We start from the raw sequence: 27,011 nt of genomic DNA, 5'->3' as shown, positions 1-27,011 counted from the left end.
TCAGGAAATGGCAAGAAGACAAAATAGAGGAAAAGCACACAGTTTCAACATTAATAGAATTCTTGCTATGAAGTTGAAAAGAATCATTATTGCCATCACAAAAATTAAATATATTCTTTGTATGTCTCAAATATTACAAAATAAGTAATTTTTAAAGAAAGAATTAAAAAAGAACCAGTTACAACTTAGCAGCTGATGAGAGTTGGGAGTTAAAAGTTTCCAATGTGGAAAACTAAAAGGGGGTGATGCTTTTAACAATAATGCCTAATTGTATTAGAAAAAAGCTAAACGGTGAAAGAAACAACCACAAAACCTCAGGGGTGTAATAGGATTTATTTCTCATTCATGTCATAGTCCAATGTGGGTCAGCAGGGGTGCTCTGTCCACAAATTCATTCAGCAACCCAGGCTCCTTCACGGTCTGGCTTCAAATTTTCTAAGGTTTCACCTTCGGTATTTCAGTCAATGGATGGATGGAAGAGAGAATGAAAATGGAACACCCACTTATAACCATCTCAGCCCAGAAGTGATACTCTTACTTCTACTCACATTCTATTGGCAAGAATGAGTCATATGGCCCCATCTAGATTCAAGGAAGCTGGTAATGTATTCTCCATGTACCCAGGAAGAGGAGAACATGGACACTGGTGAGCAATGGAACCTCTGCCATACTCCATTGTTCTGGCCTCAAATATCCATTTGCTCCCATCTCTCCATACGTAGGACAGCTTTATCACTTCTGCTAGGGGGAAAGCCCAGAATTCCCATCAGTCACTGAATCAATCAAGCTTAAAAATCCAGGATATCCAGAAAAGGTACAACCCTTTCCATCAAGTCTGGATATCCTTTCCATGGTCTGTTTACTCACAAACTAAACAAACAAAAACTCATCTGCCCACCCATACATCTAGGATGTAATAGCAGGTTTGAGATGAAATGAAAACGACAATTCTGAAAGAGGAAAAATGGGTGGTATGGTTCATAGCAATTCTGGAATCCCCCTAGGCAGTCATTCTGAAGGCATCTATTCTAGTGGTGAAGTCCCTTGATTAGACCTTGATTCGGTTCTACAGAACTCTCTTGTTCCTTGCTCCCCTTGGCCCCTGATCCACACTTTGGGACGTTGTCAATTATCTTCCTTGGCCACATCCGAAGTAGCCATTGAAGAGCATGCCTCCAGTTCATTGTTGCTGTTGTTAGGTGCCATCATTGAGTCGGTTCCAACTCATAGCAACCCTACTTACAACGGAACGAAACATTGCCCTGTCCTGCACCATCCTCACAATCTATGTTTGAGCCCATTTGTTGAAGCCACTGTATCAATCTGTCTCGTTGAGGGTCTTCCTCTTTTGCTGATCCTCTACTTTACCCAGCATGATGCCCTTCTCCAGGGACTGGTCCCTCCTGATAACGTGTGCAAAGTATGTGAGAAGTCTCACCATCCTCACTTCTAAGGAACCTTTTGGCTCTACTACTTCCAAGACAAATTTGTTCTTCTGGCAGTCCCTTGGTATATTCAATATTCTTTGCCAACACCATACTTCAAACACATAAATTCTTTGGTCTTGCTTATTCACCGTCCAGCTTTCCCATGTATATGAGGCGATTGAAAACTGCAAATAAAACTGGGGGGGGGGGAGGGAGAGGGCCCAAAGGTTGTTTTATAACTCAGTCAATGGGTTTTTTTTAGTCCAGAGTTATGGTATCTTTGCAATGTAATTTCTCAAAAATTTTTCTAGGTTTCTATCTGCTTCTGGTCATTTCCACCTAGCAGTAACCATTAGCGAGCTCTTTCCTAAATGTAATTCTTAAGCTTGATACATATTCACACACACACGTACACATTGAAAAACCAAACCAGTTGTCGTTCAGCCGATTCCAACTCATGGTGACCCCACATGTGGCAGAGTAGACGATGCTCCGTAGGATTTTCAATGGCTGATTTTTTCAGATTACCAGGCCTTTCTTTTAAGGTGCCTCCTGGGTGAACTCAAACCTCCAATCTTTCAGTTAGCAGCTGAGTGTGTTAACCCTTTGCACCACCCAGGGACTCCTTGCACATGGTAGGGGCTCAATAAATACTGGCTAAATTTGATTTTGGTTCAAAAGACATACCAAGAGATACTAACCATGCAAGGAGAGCATCCTATTGGACATCTTCATCCTACCAAAAGCAGGTGAAGCAGAAAAACCTGGAGACTTAGCCTAAATCAGAGGTTGGCTCAACTCTCAAGCTACCATTTACTCAGCCAGACTCTTCTTCTTACATCTACAATGTGGAAATTGCCGCCCAGATGATCCAGCGTGCTCTCAGGTCTAGGCAGTTCAGAAACCAGGACACAGGTGCCAGGACCCCCTACCCTCTGTGGGTTTTCTTTCCTTTTCTATTAAACTTTTACACGTGCATTAGAAAATTTGGAAATAACAGAGAAGTATAAAGAAGCAGGAAGGAGCTCTGGTGGCACAGTGGTTAAAGCACTCTGCTGCTAACAGAAAGTCAGTGGTTTGAATCCACCACTCCACAGGAGGAAGAGGTGGCACTCTACTTCCATAAAGATTACAGCCTTGGAAACCCTTTGGCGCAGTTCTACTCCGTCCTATAGGGTCGCTGAGTCCAAATCGACTCGATGGCAATGGGATGAAGAAACGGGGAAAATCGCTCATCATCCCCACACGTTCAGTATATTGGAACATTCCCTTATTCTCTTCTCAATGCATTTTCCCTTGAAGTAAACCCCACCCCACTTTGGCTCATTACATTATCATTTACTGTCATCGTAATTTGTTGCCTTAATACAGACATATTTCAGTTTGAATAATTTACTGAACCAGTTCTTTCAATATTTTTCTATTCTAATATGGCCATGAACATCTATTTCCAAATACAATTATTTGTTTGTATTTTAATTTTCCACCCAAAAGTATATTAGGCCAAAACTTTTTTTTTTAATTCTTGATACGGTTCTTGATACAGTTCCTGGTAAAATCAGGCACAACCAGATGAAAACCTTTAGAAGACTTTTGTTGCTGTGTACCATCGAGTTGATTCCTACCCATAGCAACCCTATGGGACAGAGCAGAACTGCCCCATACAATTTCCTAGGCTGTAATCTTTACAAGAGCAGATCGCCAGATCCTTGCTCCCGCAGAGCCGCTGGTGGTTACAAACCACTAACCTTTGGATTAGCAGCTGGGCACTTTACCACTGCGCCACCACGGCTCCTTTAGAAGCCTTAAGCACTGAAAAATAATCAAAATCCTCCCATGGAATTCATAATAAACACCAAACTTCTATATAAACCTGTATTAACTCACTGCTGTTGTGTTGATTCCAACTCATAGAGATCCATGCTGGAATTGCTCCACAGGGCTTTCTTGGCTGTAATCTTTATGGAAGGAAACCGTCAGGTCTTTCTTTCACGGAGCCACTAAGTGGGTTCAAACTGCCAACCTTTAGGTTAGCAATCAAGCACAGTTGGTAGACCTTTAACTTTTATACAGCACCCTGTATTTTCCTTTGTAGTAGTAATACAAGTGTAAAAAATGTATATGATTGTTAAATATCTGTCTCTCCTGATACACCATAGGCTCCATGAAGACAGGGCCCTCGTCCACTGTCATGGATTGAATTACATCCCCCCAAAAAATGTGCGTATCAACTTGGGTAGGCCATGTGTGGTTGTCCTCCATTTTGTGATTGTAATTTTATGTTGAGAGGATTAGGGTAGGATTGTAACACCACCCTTACTCAGGTCACCTCCCTGATCCAAGGTAAAGGGAGTTTCCCTGGGGTGTGGCCTGAACCACCTTATATCTTTCAAGAGATAAAAGAAAAGCAAGCAGAGAGTTGGGGACCTCATACCACCAAGAAAGCAGCACCGGGAGCAGAGCACGTCCTTTGGACCTGGGCTCCCTGTGCCTGAGAAGCTCCTTGACCAGGGGAAGTTTGAGGACAAGGAGCCTTCCTCCAGAGCCAACAGGGAGAGAAAGCCTTCCCCTGGAGTTGATGCCTTGAATTTGGACTTTTAGCCTACCTTACTGTGAGGAAATAAATTTCTCTTTGTTAAAGCCATCCACTTGTGGTATTTCTGTTATGGCAGCACTAGATGACTAAGACATCCATCTTATTCATATTACCACCAAGCATATATTACTCATTACTGTCTAGTTGATTCTGACTCATACAGACCCTATAGGACAGAGTAGAACTGCCCTGCAGATTTCCAAGGGAACAGCTGGTGGATTCAAACTGCCAACCTTTTGGTTAGCAGCCAAGCTCTTAAACACTGCATCACCAGAATTCCAAGCAAATATTAGGTTCTCCATAATTACTGAATAGATGGATGGAGGGATAATCAATATACCAATTAGATTTTGAGAAGATAAAGAAAGAAGAAAAAAACTGTTGAATACCAATCCTCCAAACACACACCCACCTTTTGCCCCCCACCTTCATGACCAGCAACAGGACTCATACCCACGTCAGCTCCATTTATTCTTCATACAAATACTTTACAGTTTTATTTTTAAATCATATACACATTCATACAAAGAAAAATAGATTTCAGGATGGAACTTTGAGACCATGGCAATTTAAAAAAAAAAAAAATCTCTCTGATCATTAGCTACTGAAGACAAGGCAAGAGGCTTAGCAGTCATTTCTGGGGATTACTTATCTTCCCACGCGGGAGAGCTGAGAAGAATACAAGCCGCCCCCTCATCTTCCCTCAAACTTCACCTTGTAACAGGCAGGAGGGGGATTTTCTGACACTCTCCCCTAGAAATATTTCAAGAAGTACAGGAAAGGCTTACAGTAACACTGATACCCCTCTTTGCCTGGGATTTGGCAAGGTTGCAATTTCTCAACCAACCTTCCAGAAGAGCTAGCTCAACTCCTACACACAGATTTTTCTAAGAAGAGGGGGGACTGCTGCCCTCACAACCTGCATCCCACTTGCCCTGTCCTCCCACCAAAGCCCCCAGAACAGAGCCTTTGATCTGATCCCATCTGATCCCCTCTAGGCTCATTCCCCAAATGAGCCTTCCTCCTCCCCTACCCCCAAACACTCTGCAGCAACAGGCCCTGGCCCCATGGTGACCCATACATAAGCTCCAGAGGACCCCTGCAATAATGATACCAGCATTATTGCTTGCAGCATCGTACTCACAGGGAATCTGAACTCACGGCCAGGAGAGATCCAAGGATGACAGAACTATGGGCACCTCGACCAAAACTCAGCTCTGCTGAGCCCATCAACATTTAATCAAGCAGGCCGACCCCTAACACATCCTATCCCAGCTATAGTCATCTTTAGAGGTGCAAGATAGGAGGGCCTCCTACACACAACTGCCTAAGGAAGCTATACTATCATCAACTCCCAGTAGAAGTGGGGGGGAAAGACAGACATTACAAATGTGGTAGGCCCTGTAAGAAACGGCAGCTGAGGACAACAGTTACCCTCTATCTATGGGCCTACCCAAGAAGCAGCACCAAGAAAGGGCATGATGAGCAGAGAGATGTATAGCTGGATGTACGGCCCTTGAATTACCAAGGGACTCGGAGACAACACAGCTCGTTTTCCTACAATTACGTAGGGACTAGAACACGAACTACCTGCCCCTATACTGAGGCAGCTCCTGAGAGGCCGTACCGCTTGTGGTCATCAGCCCACCCCCTTGGTAGGCCCGTTTGGGGAGAGGGAGTCACATCCAGAGCAGAGACCCCTCCAGGCGGACACTCACAGGGCAGCCCATCCCACTGTCACTGGGGCAGGCCAAATATAGCTAGGAGCGCAGGCAGATCCCGGGCATCAGCCGCCCCGTAGGCATCACTCTGGCCTAACATAGACAATGCCAAACGCAGTGTGCTCCAGATGTTCTCTGACATGGCGCCTCCTTCGCCCCGAGGGCCCCGGCTTTTCCTCTGCATGTTCAGGGCTTCCAGAAAGTGTTCCACAGCCTCCCTGCAGGGAAGAAGAAGAATGAGAGCTGGTGCGCAGAACAGCAATGGAAGTAGGCAGACTGTTGGCATGTGGAGAGAAAGGGCTAGGGCTGGTTAGTCATATGACTGAACGAGGAGCTAGGACCAAAGGCAGGGGGAAAGAGTTCATTCACTCATTACTCAATAGATACTCTCACCGGTGAGCCCCAAGGTTGATGCAGCTGATGCCCAGGTTATAGCGGGACCGGATATAGCCAGGTTGCAGCTCCAGGGCCCGACGGTACGCAGCTACTGCTTCTTCACTCTGGTTTCCATTGGCCAGGGTGGCCCCTAGCTTATTCCACAACAAATAGTCCTGGGATGGGGATGTAGAAGCGTCAGGAACATGAGCTAGACTCAGATCAAATTCTACCCATCCCTCCACCCCCACCCCACTTCACTACTTGGTTTTATGCTGACATGTGTTACTATCCCATTCCTTTGTCAACAGCTCACTGTGTGATCACAGTGTAACCCTTCACTCCATGCAGACTCCCTTACATCCAGATGACCTGGACTCCCATACTTCTTTTCCTCCTAAGGCAGTCAGCATATTGGACATTGGAACAAAATAGACCATGACTCCAAAAGTGCCAACAAATAATTCTTCAAGACAGTACAGTCATATCCCATCTCCATTCTTCCCTGGAGGCTCACATCGGGACGAACGCTGAGGGCAGCTGTGAAACAGTCCACGGCCTTGTCATACTCCCCACTGAGGTTGAAAAGTACTCCCAAACCACACTGCACATCAGGGTCAATGGACGTAGGGTCCAGGCGCACAGCTGCCAGGAAGAGCTCTTTTACCTCAAGAAACATGGAGCTATAAAAGGAGAAAAAAAGGCAGAAAAAGTAGATAGATAGCTATGTTTTTATTTCCACACTCTCCAAATAATGCCTTAATCAGCCAATCACATCCCCAAGAACCATCGATCTATCAGCCATCCCGCCTAGTCCCAAATTCTAACCTAAAAACCTGTTTTTCTGTTTCAGCCCAGCAATGCACTGTAGAATGTAGACCTCCTTCAAGTTGATCCTGGGTTTCTCATCCCACTCTTAGACCCTGGAGTCTTAATGTATCCAAACTTCCAAAACCAAGGTCATCCTCCCATCTGAAACTCAGGTTATCATCTCTCGACCCAGGAGCTCCTCATACTCACTCAGACAACAGAGATCCCAGGACACGCTTGCTGGGGCCCACTCCTGCCCCACCAGCCTTCTCCTCACTAGGTGTCACCAGATGGGCATAGGCGGGTGAGTAGCGCAGCCAGTCTCGCAGAGTTTCACAGGCCTGGCGCTGCAGGGACTCATTGGTGAAGCTTACAGCCAGGGCCATCAGTGCTGTCCGGTTATCTGGCTTTAGCTCTAGACACCTGTATGGACAGAGATGGCAGACTTGGTATCAGCAATGACACTGGCACCCATCAGTGCCCACAGATTCAAATCAAGCTTTGAAATCCAAATCTACCACCTCACCTGTCCAACTCCCTCAGGTTAAGATACAGGAAGATATGGGAATCTCCTGACATGTAAGTTAATAAAAGCTACAGACCTGAGAAGAGGAAAAGATTTAGTGACCAAGGAACCAGCCATGGCCTCACAAAAGAAATCAAAAGCTGAAGAAGGGAATGGAACCAGTTATCGCCAACTCATTCCAAACTTCACAGTTTTATCATAAGAAAACACTGCTGTTAGTGGCCAGAAAGAAGACAAGGATCTGGGTCTGGACTCTCATCATTCTAAAGGTTACTGCAGAGCCCTGGAACCATCCCCAGCCTCCGCCTTTCAGTGTACTCACCTTCGCAGGGCACTGATGGCTAACAGTTCCTGTTCGTTCTCTGCCTGGGTGGTACCCAGATACTGCCAAGCCTAGAGGAAAATTGACAGATTCCATCACCCCTTGCATTCACCTTTCCATCCTCCTTTACTCTGGCTTCCCCTGCTCACTATCTCGCTCTCACCCCCTCCACCCCAGGCCATCACTCAGCCCTAACCCACCTGCCTATTCTATTTTGGAGCCTCCCTCAGAATCGGAGGAGGCAGTCTCCAGTCTGAGGTCTGAGCAATGAGTCACTCACTTCCATGTGCTTAGGGTCCTGCTGCACGGCCGCCTCAAAAAGCAGCACAGCGTTCGGCAGGTCCCCCTCCTGAAGTCGCCGCAACCCTTCCTCAAACGGCTGAGGGTGGTCACGTAGGGGGTTCTCCTCCTCAAACTGGTACCCCTACAAGGAAGGGAAGCAAGTGAGAAACCCTCTAAGAGAGAACTATCACAGTCAGAGCAGGAGGGGTGGGAGGATGACAACCACAATAGAGGTGGAGAAGAAGAAACTGAAGGCCCCCTAAAAGACACCTGAATTAACTGTTGGCAAATTCTCCATATTACAAAGGAGATCACCTACGACTAAAGTAAAACCATTCAGTACCATGCTCACACTGCCATCTCCTGTTCACAATAACTGGGGAACTATGCAAGTCTACAGACTCTGACCCAGGCTAGGAATAAGCCTATTTTAGAAAGTCTTCATAGGCTTGCACTTCCACATCCTTGAATTCTCGCCACGGAACAGGACCTGCTTATAGTAATAGTAATGAGATAAGCTCTCCTTCACTCTTCCAAGTACATTTCTCGTTATCCTACAACGTGATAATACATAACCAACCAAACCAAACCAAACCCATTGCCATCAAGTCGATTCCAACTCATAACGACTCTATAGGACATGCAATTTGGAGTCAGAGGTCCTGCCATTCAACTGCAACTCTTACCTTGCTCATAGAGTCATCCTGTGCATCAAGTGGATAACATGTGTTGAAAACACTCCGCAATTTTTAATTTATTTCCCAATTTCATTCTCAGTAATTATTAATATTAATCGGTATCTGGTACTAAATGAAAGCTGGATGCCAAAATCCTGGTGGCAGAGAATACTTCCAAAAGACATTGTTCTCTGTTTACACTGCCACTTCCAGTTGAGGATTTTAATGTGAGAAAAGAACGATAATGCTATCTGCAAAGCTCTGTCCACGCGTATTTTAAGTTCAGCAGGGGTAATAAGGTTAGATGGGATTCACTATGAAGCAGTATGACCTGGGACAAGTGAGCAGAATGCTCCTTTTGGGGAATAAATGGTCATCATCGTGAAACAATGCCTCAAAATAAAAAGATGCAAAATATCAGGCTGGGCCCTTCTAAATGCAGTTAAGGACAAATTAGAATGAAACTATACATAATAAAGACATGAGGCCCCTTTTTGATGTTACTGTGAAATTGCTGAAGAACCAGAAACATACATCTTGCCAGCAAAGCTCTAAACTAGTAGAAATCATAAAAAGCAAATTATTTGTCACAAAGGGAAATTAAATAATTATAATGGAGGTTTAAGAAGCATGACACATAATAAGAGATGGATTTGGGATAAATGTATAAATATAAAAAGGATATTCATCTTGAGAATAGGTATGTTCTTGGGACATCTTCGTATGATATAAAAACTCCAAAGGTAGAAAACGACCCTAGACCAGGGATCAGTCAACTTTTTCTGTAAAGGGCCACACAATAAATACTTCAGACTTTGCGGGTCTTTCAGAACCATCCAACTTCATCATGTAGCTCAAAAGCAGCCCCACACAATATGTAAACAAATGCTCATAGCTGTGCTCCAAAAAGAAATCTTTATTTATGGACACTGAAATTTGAATTTCCTATCATTTCCACATGTCACAAAATATTATTCTTCTTTTGATTTTTTTCAAATATTTAAACATGTTAAAAACTATTCTCAGCTCACAGGCCGTATAGAAACAGGTGGTGGGCTGGATTTGGCCTGGAGGCCAGTTTGTCGACCCCTGCCCTCGGCTATTAAAGTTCATTAGAATAATCCTTCTGCATTCAACATTAACTACTGTCCATCATCAATCCGTATGTGAAGCCACCCAGTAGGAAGCAAAGACTACTGCCATCTATAAGTCAATTTCCTAATGAAAATAATTTCTGCCTCTCAGAGCTATTGAGAGCATCAAATGAGAATATACACCAAAGTCTTATCAAAAAGTTTAAAATACTAGTCATAAACTGATATTATCCTCATTGCTCTGGATACTTCCTTAAGATATAATAGCCTGTATATGACAACAGGAGTGATCTGAATGCTCTCTGTGTCTTCAATGCAACAAATCAATGCCATCATCTTGCAACCACTGGATCCTCTAAGAATGTTCCCTGTCCATGCTATCTAGCCTCCCTACATTGCTGATCAGAGAAGAACTTTCCAAAATTAGAATATACACACACATGAAAAAAAGAGGATTCCGGAGGAACTCTCAGCAACCCACAACATGCAGGATGAGCTTGGCATTGCTGCTGCAGCCTGAAAAGTCAATCACCATGACTGGTCCATACTCTCATCCACTCCAAAATCTCATAGGATCATACTGCGGAAACAGTCACTGCTAAGAGTCTGTCCCACCACAGAAACCCCACTTAATGGTCAGAGTATAAAATATCTGCTTGAGCTACAGATGTAAGTTGTCTCTGAAAATTCAATAAAAACTAGTACAAAAAGACTCATGAATTCATCTGACAACCAGAATCAGATCCATATATTTTTTTAAGTACTATATTTACATATAACTCAATATTAGTTAACATAAAGCCAGACAGACTCTAAATTGTTCTCTATTAGTGAGTAATAAAGCACAGTGTTTTTTGTGGAAGAGTAATGCAAGTGTTTCCAATTCTAATTTTGCAATATTCCAAGGTATCAATGATATCGAATAGGGCTCAAGAATCTAAAAACAACTATATTTTTAAGTTTTTACTTGAAAAATATATTCCAGCCAGGATATCATAGATATGAGTAATAAGTCTTAAGAGGAAACACTGTTCATATGAAATTACTACTATGTCTACATTTATATCAAAAGAATGGAATTTTTTATCTAAAATTTATAATGCCATTTATAAGTTAATGGGACTTACACAACTTATTAAACTGTTAGTACAAATTAATAAAAGTATTATCTCCAGGTATTTCCTTCAGTTCCTCATCAGGGTTCTACAGAATTAAACTCATTAGGGCAAAACTTTGGCAGGGTTCCAAGAAGTAAGCTCTCTTCTCTATTATATCACAGAATTGTTCTCAGGAAGAAAAAAAAAAAAAACAAGGAATCAGGCTGGAATAATAAGCAAAATCATGTTTTTCCTAGGTCTAAAAATTTTTCATTGGTTCTCAAATCCTAGCATTTTTTAAGTTATTCTTAACTTTCTTCTTTCCTATCTTTGCACAGCTCCCTCATTATATCACGGTCCAGCCCCAGCATCCTGCTTTGTGTCATATCTCAGGCCCTGGTTCTCACCCCAGAATCATTTCCCAACCAGATCTAAGCTGAAAAAAAGACATCACTACTCACCTCCCCAGTTTGCTTTTTTTCAAAACCAAGCAATTTTCTCCCTGCCCCCTCAGGCTTCAACTCGGGGGCTCACCTGTTAACTACATGCATTCCAAGTACCCTACAATCCACAAGTAGATTTGTCTTTTTACAGTGACAGCCCTGATATAACATAAGCTTGTAAGTCAATAGCACACGCTATATGCAAAATTCGACCACGTTTCACCACTGACTGGTGGGAAATTTCCTAACATCTAAAATATTTAATATAATTCTTTGTAAACCCTGAATTGAGACAAATGACTCCACCCACCCACTACTGCCTATTAAAAGAGATTAGAACTTAAAATAAACTTGTGAGTTAAAAAAGATGCTAAGATGTGGAGGCAGAGGAATGGTCTACCGACTACCGCTCCCTACCTGAGGAGTTGGCAACCTTCTTGAAATGTTCAGTCTGACCACCTAAGCAAAGCTCCTTCGTCTATGCTCTTAAGGCATCACGCGCAAGCCTCTACTATAGCATGCCACTGTTTAGTCATTATTTGACAAGCACGATTATATTCACCTTGGTAGCCCAAGAATAAACTACACACTCAATTACTGAAGGAGCGCAGCAGCAAGGAAATGATTCAGGCTTCTTTTCATGGAAAGGGGTCAAGTGAGTAGCTTTCGAATATAGGATTAAAGGGGAGACAATAAAAAAAAGGAAATTCTGGAACCTGAAAAGCAAGATCTTACCTTATCGTAGGAAGCAGCTGTGAAGTCATCGTAGTCGGACAGCCAGGGGTGAGCCTCAGCATCCCGTTTTGCCATCTCCTCCAGCTCTGCCTGCAACTTGTCCCAGAAATCGACATCAGACTGTAAGGAGGGGAAGGGAGATGCAAAAGGGAGATTCATCGTGACCACCCCACCCTACCCTCAAGCCCACGAGGACTCCCAGGGCAGTAGTTGTTAAATTTCAATATGTTTAAGAAACATCTGAAGAGATTTTTTAAAACACGGATTTCCAGATTCTATCCCCAGAGATTTGGAACTGACATTTTTAAAAGACACCCACCCCACTCCCCAAGCGATTCTGACCCAGATGACCCAGGAATACTAAAAATGCAATTTCATCATCTTTGATGTTAATACACCCACTCCCGTCAAAAGCGTGTTTTCTCTTTGGGTACCTGCTCCTGCACTATCTGCTCTCACCTCTATTGCTGACTTGGCTCGTTCAAACTCCATATCAAGGGCAGATGTGTTTACTGGTCTCGTGAATTGGTCAACCCAGGCCTCTGATGTATGCTGTGACAAAGAAGGCTAGTCAGGACTACCACCACCACCTTTCTATCCACTGAACACCAACTCAACACCCACTAACCACCAACGACCTCAACATTTCTGAGAAAAAAGGCATTCTCAGAATCTCTTTCCCACCCACTCAGGACCTGGACACTAACAAGAGAAGCTGGCAATAACAATCCCTACCCCATCTGGGACCAATGAACACTAAGCCCAAGGCCTGGAGCACCAGCTGGCTCTGAAGTGGGACTGGGATGTGCCAATATCCTACCTGCTGCTGAATAAACTCTGCTGCCCACTGTTCTGCCTGAGCTCGGCCCGGCCCTGCACCGGACTCCAGGGACACCTGCCCCTCGCCAATCTGCCGCACGAATTTCAGGAACTGGGGCACAGAGACACACATAGGCCACTTGGGAGAGGACTTCCAGGGGTATACTCTCAACCATGCCCAAGAGGACCCTGCACTCTCCCCTCCCCCTGACCACCCCTAGCAGCTGACAAGATATGCTAATGACCCTGAGAAAAGTAGAGGCCAAAAAGAAAGGGATTTCTGGCTCTAAAGGTTTGAGAAAGCATCAGAAAAGAGAAACGGGTTTGTAGGCAAGGAAATGACGGAAAGAATACTGGAAGGGAGAAGCAGGATCCTAAGTCTCTGTTCTCTGGACAGGAAGGAAATGACCCAGGATTTCATCTGCCTCTCTTTAAACTGAACTCAGGTAAGAGAAGCAGAGTCTTGCCTTCCAAGAACAGCTCTGCTGGGCAAAGAAGCAGTGGGATGTGGCTCACCTCCGAGTTGGCCAATTTGGGGTCATCCACCTTGGCTACAAAGTCACTGGCCATGTGCTGCAGATCCTCCTCAGGCTGATATTCATCATACCTGGAACAGGGAAGGACAGGCTCACTTTACACATCAGTCTGCCATCACCTTCCCTGCTATTCCCCACTCCCAGCCCGTGGCAGGTACAGTTCCTATGGTGGGAGAGAGAAAGGGACACTACTCCACTCTCTTGTCCAAGGCCTACCAATTCCTATTCACATTAAAGAAGGACATTTGGGCAAGAGTGGGAAAGTACTAGCTACAGCCCTTCACCTCTCCCTTTCTCAAACACATCTCTGCAGAAAGAAAAAACAGACAATAGCGAGTTCAAATCTAAAAAGGGAAAAGGGTGCAACAGGTGAAGTTGCCAACTTTTGGTAGGATATAGTTAGGATTCTTGACTTCACGACATTTGAGATGTAAATTGATAGGAGTAATAGGAAAGTGGAAACCTTAAAAATGCAAGTAGAAAAAGGGGATTGCAAGCTGGTTTGAGAATGTGGATGGAGAAGATTGGGAGAAGGTGGGAAAACTGTCTAATACTCCTTTCCTAGGGATACAGAAAGAAGTAGCTGGACTCACCAGCGATCAGTGGCGGTTGTCCCTTCAGGATCTCCCAGCCACAGCTTCTCCTCTGACTGTTCCAGATATTCTTCCGCCCAGCGGGCAGGGGACACAGACAAGGGGTCTGCAATGAGCAGAGAGTTGGGAAATTACATCAGGTTCAGTGAAGGACAAGGCAAAGGGAGAGTACTACACATATTCAGCTGATCCTCTCAACTAAGCCAAATCAGACAAAACCCTGTAGACTTCCTCAGAGACCCCTGGTCAAAAGAAAACACTGTACTACTATATCTCCAACATCGTCTTCAATATCCAGCCCATTCCTAAGGAGCCTAGCAAAGAAGTTCACTAAGAGTTGTGAACGAAAGACCAAATGAGAAGGCTCAGTAAAGAATTAAGGACCAAGCCCTCCTCCTTGAAGTATCAGAGACATTGATTAAGAAAGAAGAGGCACCAGGGCCTCCACCTTCCTTGAAGGTACTACACAGAAAAGATAAGGAGCTATGGGAGAACAGAAGAGCCCCTGTCAAGCCTCTGGTCTGTTCTCCCTCTGTCCAGAGTCACACCATCCCAACAAAAGGAACCTCATTTCATCCTGATACACCTACTGAAAGAATGTGAGAGACAGAATGCTAGGTTAGAATTAAAGAAACCCATGCCCACTCTTATCACTGGATGCTTGTTTTTGCTTTTTTTCATTTTTTAAATGAGGTATAACATACAAACATGGAAGTACATAAAGTGTACCAAACTTAAGTGTAGTGATTAACCTCTACATATGAATACATGCATATAACCACCACCCAGATCAACATACAGAACTTCAGTTTCCCGGAAGGCTCTCTCATGCCCCTTCCCAGTCAATACTCATCCACCCCACCCTCCAGGGGTAAATACTATTCTGACTTCTATCATCTTTGATTAGGTTTTAGTGGCTGTGTTTTTAAGTCAATTTCTAGAAATTATCTTAGGAGCTCTAGTGACAAAGGGCACTGCTGCAACATCAGAATAAACATATCAAAGTAATAGATTGAATAAGGGTGCTGAACTGTTTCTCAACCTCTGGGACTTTGCCCTTTACTACTGTGGAGCCAGAAAAAAAAAGAGCAAAGAGACAGATTATCCCAATAGGCCCACCCTAAAGAATGAGTAAACGTCGAAAGCCATGAGTCCGTGATGTTCTTTCCTTCTGCCCTGTGTCCATATCTTCACGAACCAGATACTGAAATGGCCATCCTATCTTTATTCCCAATTTGAAGATCTGACTGTCGTTGCTTTTAATGCTGAGAAGGCAGATTTATATCCTCAACATTAATGTGTAACAGAACTTTCTATTCCATTTGAATTGAAACTTTGCCTGAATAATTTCAACAAAGTAATCTCAACATCCAAGAAAGTAATCTCAAAATCTGAAAAAACAAAGGATCGAGACTTTCAAAATACGCCTAATAATGAGTAATATATTACTAATATAATAAAAGATATCGCTGGCATTTTTTTGTTTGTTGTATTGTTTTGTTTTGTCATGGATTTTGTCCCTTAATTTCAAGGACTCTCAACCATTTGTATCCAGATTCTCCTCACTAGTTCTTAAAGGCAACGTTTCTCTTTCCTTTGCCCTAACTAGACTGTTGGCTGAACAGTGGGGAAACCTAGTAAGAAGAAGCCTGGTACTTAAACACATTTATAATACCTCCCAGTCCTCTGGTTCCATTCTGTTGAGAATAATCAGTCCCTCCTCTTTACTCTCCAGTCACTCCTGATTCTCAACTACAGTATTTTCCAAAAACATATTCTGGCCACAAGTGCTCTCAAATTACAGAGAACACCATTTCTGTGAAATGATCCTCTCAAAGAGAAGAAGCAACAGAAAAAATACAAAGTATCTAGACCTTAAAACTGGCATGAGGCAGAATTAGGGTAAAAAAAACCCCAAAGGTGAGAAAAGGTCATCCTCAAGTAGGGGTTATTTGGTATTTGGCCATATTAGCCACAAGATCCAGACCTTTCTGGCACTGGAAACTTGCTCCAACAAAGGAGTCAAAATCAAATAACCAAAAGAATAACATTTGGCCTTCACAATCTTTTTGAGAAATTCGCACACAAAATCAGATCCATTTGAATACCTCTGGGATTGAAGTTACTAAGACCTAAGGAAAGGAAGGGACTTTTCTAGGTCACATAGATGAGCAGAGCTAGAACCAACAACCTAGATACCATGTATCCAATTCAGAATGTCCACCTCTAGCTCTAGATCATTTGGCTTCTCACTGTGTATTCATTCCTTCTAGGCATATCTACCCCAACCTCAAAACTCATAAACTCAAAACTTCCTACCCTCATCCATGGAAGTTTCTATTTGCTGTATAGCACTGTGGTAAAGAATGGAGGTTCCAGAGTCAGACTACCCAAAATCAAACCCGTTGCTGTCGAGTCCAACTCACAGCAACCCTATAGGACAGAGCAGAACTACCCCACAGGGTTTCCAAGGAGCAGCTGCTGGATTCAAACTGTCGACCTTTTGGTTAGCAGCCAAGCTCTTAGCTACTACACCACCAGGGCTAAAGTCAGATCCCACCACTTACTCATTGTGTGTCTTCAGATATGTTACTTAACCCCTCTAAGTCTCCATTTCCGTATCTATGAAATAGAGATAATAGTAATACCTCATAGAGGTTGCTGTGAGACTAAATGAGATAATGCATATATAAAGCAAATATTAGCTATCATTATCATTATTGCCTGCTCATGGCAAGTCCATACCAAAAACAGAAAATGTCACAAAAAGAGTGTTATTCCATAGCCTCTTCCTCCACCATCCAGGGAAGTCTGTTGTTAATCACCTTCTGCTACTGCTGCCCATTGCTTTTCCTATGAAAGTGCAGATTTACCTCTCGTGATCATCACATGAACCTCATACACCACATTAGCTGAGGCCGTCTAAATTCAAAAACCCTGACAGATATGTTTCATCCCCGGAGCTGAGGGAGAACTATTTGGTCCAGAAGATTTGGGGAAGGGAACATTCCATCAAAAAATGTCAACACCAAAATCAAATTTAAATATATATATACACACATATGTATGACAGACTGAAAAATGAGCTTCATGCAGTGCTAGAACGGGACTATATCTTGATAGTGGTGGTAGTTACACAAATCTACACACGATAAAACTGCACAGAACTATACACATACACACAGAAATGAGTACATGTAAAACTCGTAAAATCTAGTAAGCTCTGTGGATTGTACCAGTGGCAATTTCCCTATTTTGATACTGTACTATAGGGTTGCTATGAGTTGGAATTGACTCGACGGCACTGGGTTTGGTTTGGTTTTTGGTTTACTATAATTATACAAAATGTTACAATGGGTGAGCAGCCATCTGAGACACTCCACCGGTCCCACCCCGTCTGGAGCAAGAGAAAAGAAAGAAAACCAAAGACACATGGGAAAGATTATTAGTCCAAAGGACTAATGGACCACAACTACCACAGCCTCCACCAGACTGAGTCCAGCACAACTAGATGGTGCCCAGCTAACACTGACTGCTCTGACAGGAATCACAACAGAGGGTCCCGGACAGAGCTGGAGAAAAATGTAGAAAATTCTAACTCACAAAAAAAAAGGACCAGACATACTGTCTGACAGAGACTGAAGAAACCCTGAGAGTGTGGCTCCTGGACACCCTTTTAACTCAGTACTGAAGTCACTCCTGAGGTTCAATCACCCTTCAGCCAAAGATTAGACAGGCCCATAAAAAGATGAAATGGGCATCCCAGCTCAAGGACAGGGATGAGAAGGCAGAAGGGACAGAAAAGCTGGTAAGAGGCCACTCAAGCTCAAGAAGGGGAGTGTTGACATGTCGGGGAGTTGGCAACCAACATCACAAAAGAGTATGTGTATTAACTGTTTAATGAGAAAATAATTTGCTCTGTAAACCTTCATCTAAAGTACAATTTAAGGAAAAAAATGTTACAGTGGAAGAAATTAGGTGAAGGTACACAGAACCTCCCTGTACTTTTTTTCTATTTTTTGGCAAATTCTGGTGAAACTATATTTCCAAATAAAAACATAAAACAAAACAGAAAAGAAATTCAAGGTTCCTTTTAAACTGGATTCTAGGATCTTAACAATGGAGATTAAACAATAACAATAAAGATTTAAAGACTATAACCTTCCCTCATCTTAAAAGCTACTTATCCATCATTAACCTGTATCATTCATGTCACCCACAAATGCTATGAGAAGGATGATAAAAAATATTACTAGAAAATCGACTTCCTTTAAATCTCCTAGATCTCCAATCATTCAATAAATACTCAAGACTTACTACACACAAAACAATATACTACTTCAATAAGACATTTTTATGAAGGCAGACCCCAAACAGCTCAACTTCTTTTTCCTGCTTCCTGTGTCCCTGCCTCTGTGTTGCAGGCACAGTGCCAAATGAACATAAAAAATAGAAGAGAGACCTTCCAAAGAGGATTTAACAAGTTAGACAGGTCCAACATCTTTTTCCACAGTTGATTTACATTTACAGGTTAAGGAAGATTTCACTGGTTGCAAGCAATTCAGGTATTTGTAACAAAAATCTCATCCATCTCAATGCACACATGTAGCAATGATTTTTTTCCTGAGTCATCAAAAAACGACTGATGCCCACATTACAACAGAAGCCTCTCTGTGGTAAGAGGCAGCACCTAAGTCTATGATGTGCGTGAAAAACTGAGAGTTTCTGTCTGGAGGAGCGTCTTTGCTATGGCTCTGGTTAACGTCAAGCAATTCTCCAGAGAAGACTCTGGAACCTAGAGTAAAACAGACATGAGTTTGAATATCATTTCTGTTACTAAATGATTTTGGACAAAGTATTTAGCCTTTCCAAATCTTAGTTTCCTCATCTATAAAATGGGAGAAATACCTTACAAGGTTAACTATGAACATAAAATGTGTTTAAGATTATAAAGTACTTAATATTATTAATGAAGCCAAGAGTACTTATTGTTCTACCTCAACTCCAACTTATGGTTGGGAAAAGGAGTCATGACAAAAGGGGCCAATAGCTTTTATTAAAGGTGAGCTTTAGTGGTTAGATTTTTGGGGCTTTTCTCTTTTATGTATGGAGAAAGCCCTATCTTTTAAAAGAATAAAAGTGATGTGACGAAAGGACAAATATTGTACGAGTGTACTTTTACAAGACAAAAATAGATATATATACAGAGACCAACACTCATTGGTGGTTATCAGGGATGGTTCAGGGGGAAGAAGAGGAAGCACTCTTGAGTTAGCAGATGCTTGTTATTTTTGGTGATGGGAAAGGCAGCATAGGATGTGGATGAAGTGCACACAGCTTCACCAAGGTAAATGATGTCACTAAGAAATGCACAAGAGATAAGGATGTTTTTGGTAAAGGATATGACAAATATAATTTTGCAACACCAATCAAAGAATGTGTATACTTACACAAGTATGTACGTAGGCATATGTGTATAGGTACAAATATGTAGGCACGTACGTGCACACAGACAGATATATCTACAGGCATATGTACATACAGGTATGTGTGTGCATGCAGGTATATCCATATATATAATAAAACACATAGGGGACACAGTTACAGATACTTCTTAAGAAAAACCAAACCCACTGCCGTCGAGTTGATTCTGACTCACAGCAACCCAAGATATAGAGCAAAACTGCCCCATAGGGTTTCCAAGGAGCACCTGGTGGATTTGAACTGCCGACTTTTTGGTTTGCAGCCATAGCTCTTAACCACTAAGCAACCAGGGTTTCCAGATACTTCTTAGACATAACCAAACACCTGGTTTTCTGGGTTTGAAGGCTTAGGACCATAGTCTCGTGTGACAACTCAGTTAACTGGCATAATATACCTCATAAAGTGTATGTTCTAATGAGCCCTGATGGTGCAGTAGTTAAGCACTCGGCCACTAACCCAAAGGTTGGCAGTTCAAACCCACCAGCTGCTCCACCGGAGAAAGATGTGGCAATCTGCTCCTCTAAAGATTACAGCCTTGGAAATCCTATGGGGCAATTCTATTCTTCCTACATGGTCACTATGAGTCAGAATTGACTTGACAGCAATAGTAAAGTATGTGTACTATATCCCAAAGTGATGATACAACTATTGGTCTCTACTTGTCCAGACAAAAGAGAAAGGAAACAAAGGCTCAGAGAAAAAAGTAGTGTACAGGACTAATAGTCTATGCAAACTACAGCCTCATCTACCCTGAGACCAGAAGAACTAGTTGGTGCCCAGCTACCACTACCAACCATTCTGATCACAGCCACAGTAGATGGATCCTGGCAGAGTGGGAGAATAATGTAGAACAGAACTCAAATTCTTAAAAAATTCCAGACTTACTGGACTGTTTGAGACTAGAGATTCCCCAAGACTACTGCCCTGAGATTAGCTTTAAACCTTAAACCGAAAATATCCGTTGAGGTCACCTTTTAACTAAATAACAGATTGGCTCATAAATAAAGATTATTACCATGAATAATGAGCTTCTTTAAAAAAAATCACCTATATAAGACCAAATGGTTAAAAATTACTAAAGCTATTATATAGCTACGATAGTCAAAACAGCCTGGTATTGGTATGACAGATAGATTGACCAATGGAACAGAAACTGAGAACGCATATGTAAATCCATCCACCTGCAGGGACCTGATCTTCAACAAAGGCCCAAAGTCCATTAAATGGGGAAAAGACAGTCTTTTTAACAAATGGTACTGGCAAAACTGGATGTTCATCTGTAAAAAAATGAAACAGGCCACAAACATCACACCATACACAAAAACTGTATCAAAATGGATCAAAGACCTAAATATAAAACCAAAAACTACAAGGACCATAGAAGAAAAAATAGGGTCAATGCTAGAGGCCCTAATACATGGCATAAATAAGATATGAACCATAACTAACAATACACAAACACCAGAAGATAAACTAGATAACTGGGATCTTCTAAAAATTAAACACTTATGCTCAACAAAAGAGTAAAAAGAGAACCTACAGACTGGGGAAAAAAAATGGCTATGACAAATCCAACAAAGGTCTAATCTTTAAAATCCATAGGAAAATCCAATACCTCTACAACAAAAAGACAATCCAATTAAAAAATGGACAAAGGATATGAACAGACACTTCACCAATGAACACATCCAGGCAGCTAACAGACACAAGAGGAAATGCTCGCGATCACTAGCCATTAGAGAAATGCAAATCAAAACTACAATGAGATACCGTTTCACCCCAACATTACTGGCACAAATCAAAAAATAACGAATGTTGGAGAGGGACCGGGGAGATTGGAACTCTTACGCACTGCTGATGGGAGTGTAAAATGGTACAACCATTTTGAAAAACGATATGGCACTTCCTTAAAAAGCTGGAAATAGAAATACCATTCAATTCATCAATCCCACTCCTAGGAATATATTCTAGAGAAATAAGAGCCATCATATGAATAGACATATGCACACCCATACTCATTGCTGCATTATTCACAATAGCAAAAAAATGGAAACAACCTAAGTGCCTATCAACAGATGAATGGATAAACAAACTATGGTACCTACACACAATGAAATACTAAGAAACGATAAAGAACAACGATGAATCTGTGAAATGCCTCACAACATGAATGAATCTGTAAGGCATTATGCTGAGTGAAATAAGTCAATTACGAAAAGACAAAAATACTGTATGAGACCACTATTATAAAAACTCATGTAAAGGTTTACACACAAAAACAATCTTTGATGGTTTTGAGGGAAGGGAGAGGCAGGGAGGGAATAACACTAACTACACAATAGATAAGTGGTAACTTTGGCGAAAGGTAAGATGATACACAATATCAGGGAAGTCAGCACAGCTCATGGAAGCTTCAGAGACACATCCAAACTCCCTGAGGGACTGAATTACTTGGGCTGAGGACTTGGGGACCATGGTTTCAGAGGACATCTAGCTCAACTGGCATAACACAGTTTATAAAGAAAATGTTCTACATCCTACTTTGGTGAGTAGTGTCTCGGGTCTTAAAAGCTTCTGAGCAACAATCTAAGATACGTCTTACTGGTCCCACTCTGTCTGGAGCAAAAGAGAAGGAAGAAAACCAAAGATACAACGGAAAGATTAGTCCAAACGACTAATGGACCACAGCTACCACAGCCTCCACCAGATTTAATCCAGCACAACTAGATGGCACTGACCGCTATGACAGGGATCACAATAGAGGGACCTAGACAGAGCTGGAGAAAAATGTAGAACAAAATTCTAACTCACACAAAAAAAACAGACTTACTAATCTGACAGAGACTGAGGAAACCGCAAAAGTATGGCCCCCAATACCCTTTTAACTCAATACTGAAGTCACTCCTGAGGTTCACCCTTCAAAGATTAGACAGGCTCGTAAGACAAAACAAGACTAAATGGGCATACCAGGCCAGGGGCAAGGACAAGAAGGCAGATGGACACAGGTAAGCTGGTAATGGGGAATCCAAGGTGGTGACAGGAAGTGTTGACACGTCATGGGGCTGGCAACCAATGTCACAAAATAATGTGCATAAATTGTTTAATTAGAAACTAATTTGCTCTGTAAACCTTCATCTAAAACACAATAAAATTAAATTTAAAATTTTTTTTTAAAAAAATTACTCCAAAGCAAAAATAAATGAGAAGGTAAGGGGGCAAGGAAAGCAAAAATAATGAGAAGGTAAGGGGGCAGGGAAACTAGAGTATTAGAAATGGTACAGATGGAATGGATGAGAATGATGACACATTGTGAAAAATGTGATCAACACCACTGAATAGTCTGTGTAGAAATTCTTAAATGGAACCTTATTTGCTGTGTAAACTTTCACCTTAAACACAATATTTTTTTTTTTTCTAAATGATATAGAAGACAAACTAATTAGGTCCTATTTATCATCTCAGAAAAATTCAGGAACTATGATGGTATAAGCTCCCTTAGAGTCTAGAATCGTTGTAACTTTCTCCACTTGTGCCTCTCATTCTCTTTTATTTCTTAAATTGGAAAAGGCTAATGGTGCTTCTCTTTGAAACCAATCAGGAAGAAAAAATTAGGTAGGTTTACAGACAGAAGGATCAATCCCAAGGCATGAAGTGCGCAATGGACAATCTCAAAGAGGAAAAAGTTAGCATGAGACAAGGGCTTCAAACTGGTTCTTCCAAGTTCAGTCATGGCCAAGGAGGTGACACCAGAACAGATCTGAATTTTTAAAATTTGGGTAACCCAGAACCACAACTAGAACAGGAAAAATTATGGGTCAAAACCTTACGTGAAACTTAATCTCCCTCTTAGAAAACAAGGGCAGTGTACATGTTGCATAGCAACCAAATGTCTTGCCCATAGGATTCTGTGCAGAGTCGGAAAGAGCTGTGCCCAGCTCAAAGATGGTGGTCAACTGCACCACTTTGTGTGTCACTCTCCTCAGTGCTGGTAATAATCCAACCTCAACTATCAGCCTCCCGAAAGGGCTCACCACACCTCTTCGAAGTCTCCCATTCCAGCTTCAACCCATAATTTTTCCCATTCCAGTTATGGTTCTGGATCATCCAAATTTTAAAAATTCAAGTCTATTCTGGTTTCACTTTGTCAGTCGTGACTGAACCGGTTCAAACCAGTTCAAAGCCCTGGCTGAGACCCTGAAGTCTGTGGCCAATCAAAAAAGAAGAGAATCATTCATCCCAGAGTCAAATCCCAACTCTACCGCTTACAAAGCTGGGCAATTTCCTTCACCTCTATGGTTCAGTTTCCTTATCTATAAACTGGAAATAAAACCAGTAAGGACCTCAAGAATTCTCATAGGGATTAAATACATAATGCATTTAAACAACTTGACACAAAGCCCTGAACAAAATATTAGCTATTAAGTTTTATTATTATCATCAAGGTATGGTCTTGGCTTTAAACTCCACAGCCCCACTCTCCAAGGCCCCAACTATATTCAAGATGACTTATTGCCAGAATCACAGAAGCTATTGGCAGATATTTTTCTCTTCCTGGGCAACACAGCCATCCACCCAATCTCTCTGGATCCTTTCTACCAAACTGTAGTAATAAAGTTCCAGATAACAAAGAGGTAGACCTAATTCTTCGTGGTACATATATATGTACGTACACACACACACACACACACACACACACACACACATTGGGGTTTGAACTATACGGATTTGGAAAAATCTCTTACCCAGTTCAAACTCAGTCCTCTGCTTAATATAAATTTCGACTCCCTACTATCACCTAAGGGAAATCATGCTAAATGCCCTACATAAAAATATGTCAAGAGGCCAGAAAAATAATAAACAGCTGAAATCACCCTGTACCCTTAAATGAATTAGGGGAGCAGTATAGAACTTTCATTGCCTCCACTGAAACCATTACAGATTTTCCAATAAGGAGTCTCACCTGTAACTTCAGAGATAAATTCTTGGGACCAGTCAGTCTCATTATAATCCTGAGTTACATCCACAGCATCTCCAGCTGCAAGAAACTCCTGGGCCCAGTTCTCAGACAAGGCCAAGTCTGCCACACCAGGGGCTAAAAACAGAAAAAAGAAATACTTATTATTTCTTTTATGCCTAGTAAGTAACCCTGAATGCACATGAAAACACTATGCTCCTTTTGTTTCCTTCTATATCCAGTTCCACAATGTCATCAGCATTCAAATTTGGAACCCCCTTGGCCCCGCCTACACAGAAAATGGTGACCTCCCCTCCCACCAGACTCTGAACCCACCTCTCTGGGGAGCCTGGCGGAAGCTGGACTGTTCAATCTCCTGCATCTCCGCCAGGAGGTCATCCATCTTGAAGGTCTGAGGGGCACGGGATACAAGTGATGCATTCTGGTCATGCAGGAATTCAGCCACCAGCTGTCAGAAAAGATAGTGAAATGAACCCACGGGGTCAGGGAAGTCCCAGCAAGAGACAGGGTCCACTGGATGAGAGATACTGATGTCAGATACAATGAAAGGATAATATAGAAACTGGAGACAATTAGAGAGAGAAACTTAACTCTCCATAGATTTGGAAACAAATAATACATAAAAAAAAAAAAAAAAACAAGCAGGAGAGCTAAAGCAAATCTCATTTGTTCAGGGAAGACCAAAGATTGAAATATGGGTGAGGCAAGTTTAAAAATAAAAGCACAATGTTGTTGTTAGTTGCTGTTAAGTCAATGCCCATTAACGGCGGCCCCATGTGTGCAGAGTAGAACTGCTGCAGAAAGTTTTCAAGGCTGTGACCTTTGGAAGCAGATCAACAGGACAGTCTTCCAAGGCACCTCTGGGTGAGTTCAAACTATCAACCCACTGGCTAGCAGTCGAGTGCTTAACAGTTTACAGTGGAAATGACACTGATATATTTACCTCATCTTCAGAGGATACTCCCAAAGGCTTAGAGACCTAAGACAGAACACAAAGGAAGGCAATACGGTACAGTGGCGAAATCAGTTGAACATGAGTTAAAATTCCAGCTCTACTACTGACTAGTTACATGACTTGAACAAGTCACATAACTTCTCTGGGCCTCAGTTTCTTTATGTATAAAATTGTTTACTTCGTCTATATAATAATGCACAGTGCTTAGTATAATGTTGAGTAAACACTCATTAAAAAGATGGTAACTATTATTTGCAGCACAATAAAGAAAGCAATTAGTTATCCAAGGTGTACACCTGGACGTTCCATCCCAGCCACCACTTGGGCTTTCCACTCACCGCCTCTGGAGGTGGGGCTCCTGGAGGCCAGGGGCCAGGCTTCAAGCCCTCCTGTCGCAGGGCCTTGTCCTGGGTGAAGTGCCCAGCCAGTTTCATGAGTGGGTTGGCACCCCCGCATTCTGCCTCCACCAGCTCCCGCATTGCCATGGTGACCGCCAGCTCTCTGATGGGCAGAGGTTTGGAACTGAGGTTCTGAAGACAGACCCTTCTCCAACCCCCAACTCAGCTCGCATATTGGGGAGGCTAGCAAACATCGGCCCCTCACGGGTCAGGCCCCTGGTCACTGGCTACTCTTCACCCCTGTGCCTTTTACTGTGGCCCACACCTCTGCCTGACCTCCAAGGGGTGCCGGGACCCTCCCGCCGCCCCCTCAAAGGCCACAGCCTTCAGCCTGGGCCTCTTCGGCAGCCTCCACGTCTGTGGTCTCGACCGGCTGAACCCGGCCAGCACCCGCCCCCTACGGAGTGGCCTGGACACCAGAGGGCCACAGGGGCCGCTTCTCCAACCGCGCTGGACTGGGACACTGGGCGGACACGAGAAGGGAGTAACAACGCCTGACCGTAAGCCCTGTCCCCGACACCCCCCGGTAGTCTGCTGAACACCACGGGGGGCCACCCCCTCCCCCAGGTCACCTGGGCCCCTCCCTCTGCTCGACCCGCTCCCGGCCCACCCCTCCCGCGCTCCCCACCACTCCATCTGCTCTGGCCCTGCCCCACGAGGACACAGCAAGGGCGGGGAAGACGGGGAACTCGTCCCCGCGCCCCCTCGGGACCCTTTGCTTACCGCCGCGCACCGCGCCGCAAGAGCTGCCGGGGCACCCGGACTGGCGGGGGAGGGGAAGGTAGAGAAGGGGGAGCCAGGGGGCGGGGCTCAGGCTTAAAGGGGCCGTGACCGCCGCGCTGCGGTCGCGGCTCGGCGGAAGCTGTTTGAAGGGGCGGGGCCTTAAGGATGCGACGCCGCGTAATGGGAAGAGCGGTGAATCTTAAAGGGGAAGGGCTCCTTAAAAGAAAAATCTTGGAGCGTGTGCTCTTGGAAGCGCTTGAAAGGGTCGCTGACGCTCAGATTTATTTGATGGAAGGGTCAAGGAAGAATGGAGCTGAGGGGCTTCCCGGACTTTGGGGAAAAAGCCGAGGGCCCAGGTTGCTGGGCTCAGCTCATCCTTGCTCTTCCTGGGACTCATTGTGACCCAATGTCATCCCCTGCCCT

The 27,011-nt window shown here is 43.1% G+C and overlaps 1 protein-coding gene across 5 annotated transcripts; it reads right to left on the bottom strand.

The window, feature by feature from the left end:
- Positions 1–218: 218 nt before the first annotated feature.
- Positions 219–26,694, bottom strand: PEX5 (peroxisomal biogenesis factor 5). Of its 5 annotated transcripts, none has more exons than XM_049882353.1 (16): positions 26,589–26,694; positions 25,806–25,968; positions 25,456–25,491; positions 24,828–24,960; positions 24,498–24,629; positions 14,054–14,159; positions 13,441–13,531; positions 12,926–13,036; positions 12,565–12,657; positions 12,106–12,201; positions 8,058–8,201; positions 7,778–7,848; positions 7,140–7,352; positions 6,637–6,802; positions 6,138–6,295; positions 220–5,962 (listed from the first exon to the last, which is right to left on the bottom strand). In XM_049882353.1, exons 2-16 carry the CDS (start codon positions 25,950–25,952, stop codon positions 5,761–5,763), a joined length of 1,899 nt encoding a protein of 632 aa, XP_049738310.1. In that variant the 5' UTR covers positions 25,953–25,968; positions 26,589–26,694; the 3' UTR covers positions 220–5,760. The 5 variants fall into 5 exon arrangements, with proteins under 5 accessions (XP_049738312.1, XP_049738310.1, XP_049738309.1 ...); XM_049882352.1 differs by lacking the exon at positions 26,589–26,694 and adding an exon at positions 26,494–26,566 and having other exon boundaries at positions 221–5,962; positions 12,106–12,225; XM_049882351.1 differs by having other exon boundaries at positions 222–5,962; positions 12,106–12,225.
- Between the last annotated feature and the right edge of the window lie 317 nt (positions 26,695–27,011).

Source organism: Elephas maximus, chromosome 4, assembly GCF_024166365.1.
Source record: "Elephas maximus indicus isolate mEleMax1 chromosome 4, mEleMax1 primary haplotype, whole genome shotgun sequence".
Taxonomy (NCBI): domain Eukaryota; kingdom Metazoa; phylum Chordata; class Mammalia; order Proboscidea; family Elephantidae; genus Elephas; species Elephas maximus.
This window is presented reverse-complemented; position numbering and strand designations above follow the sequence as displayed.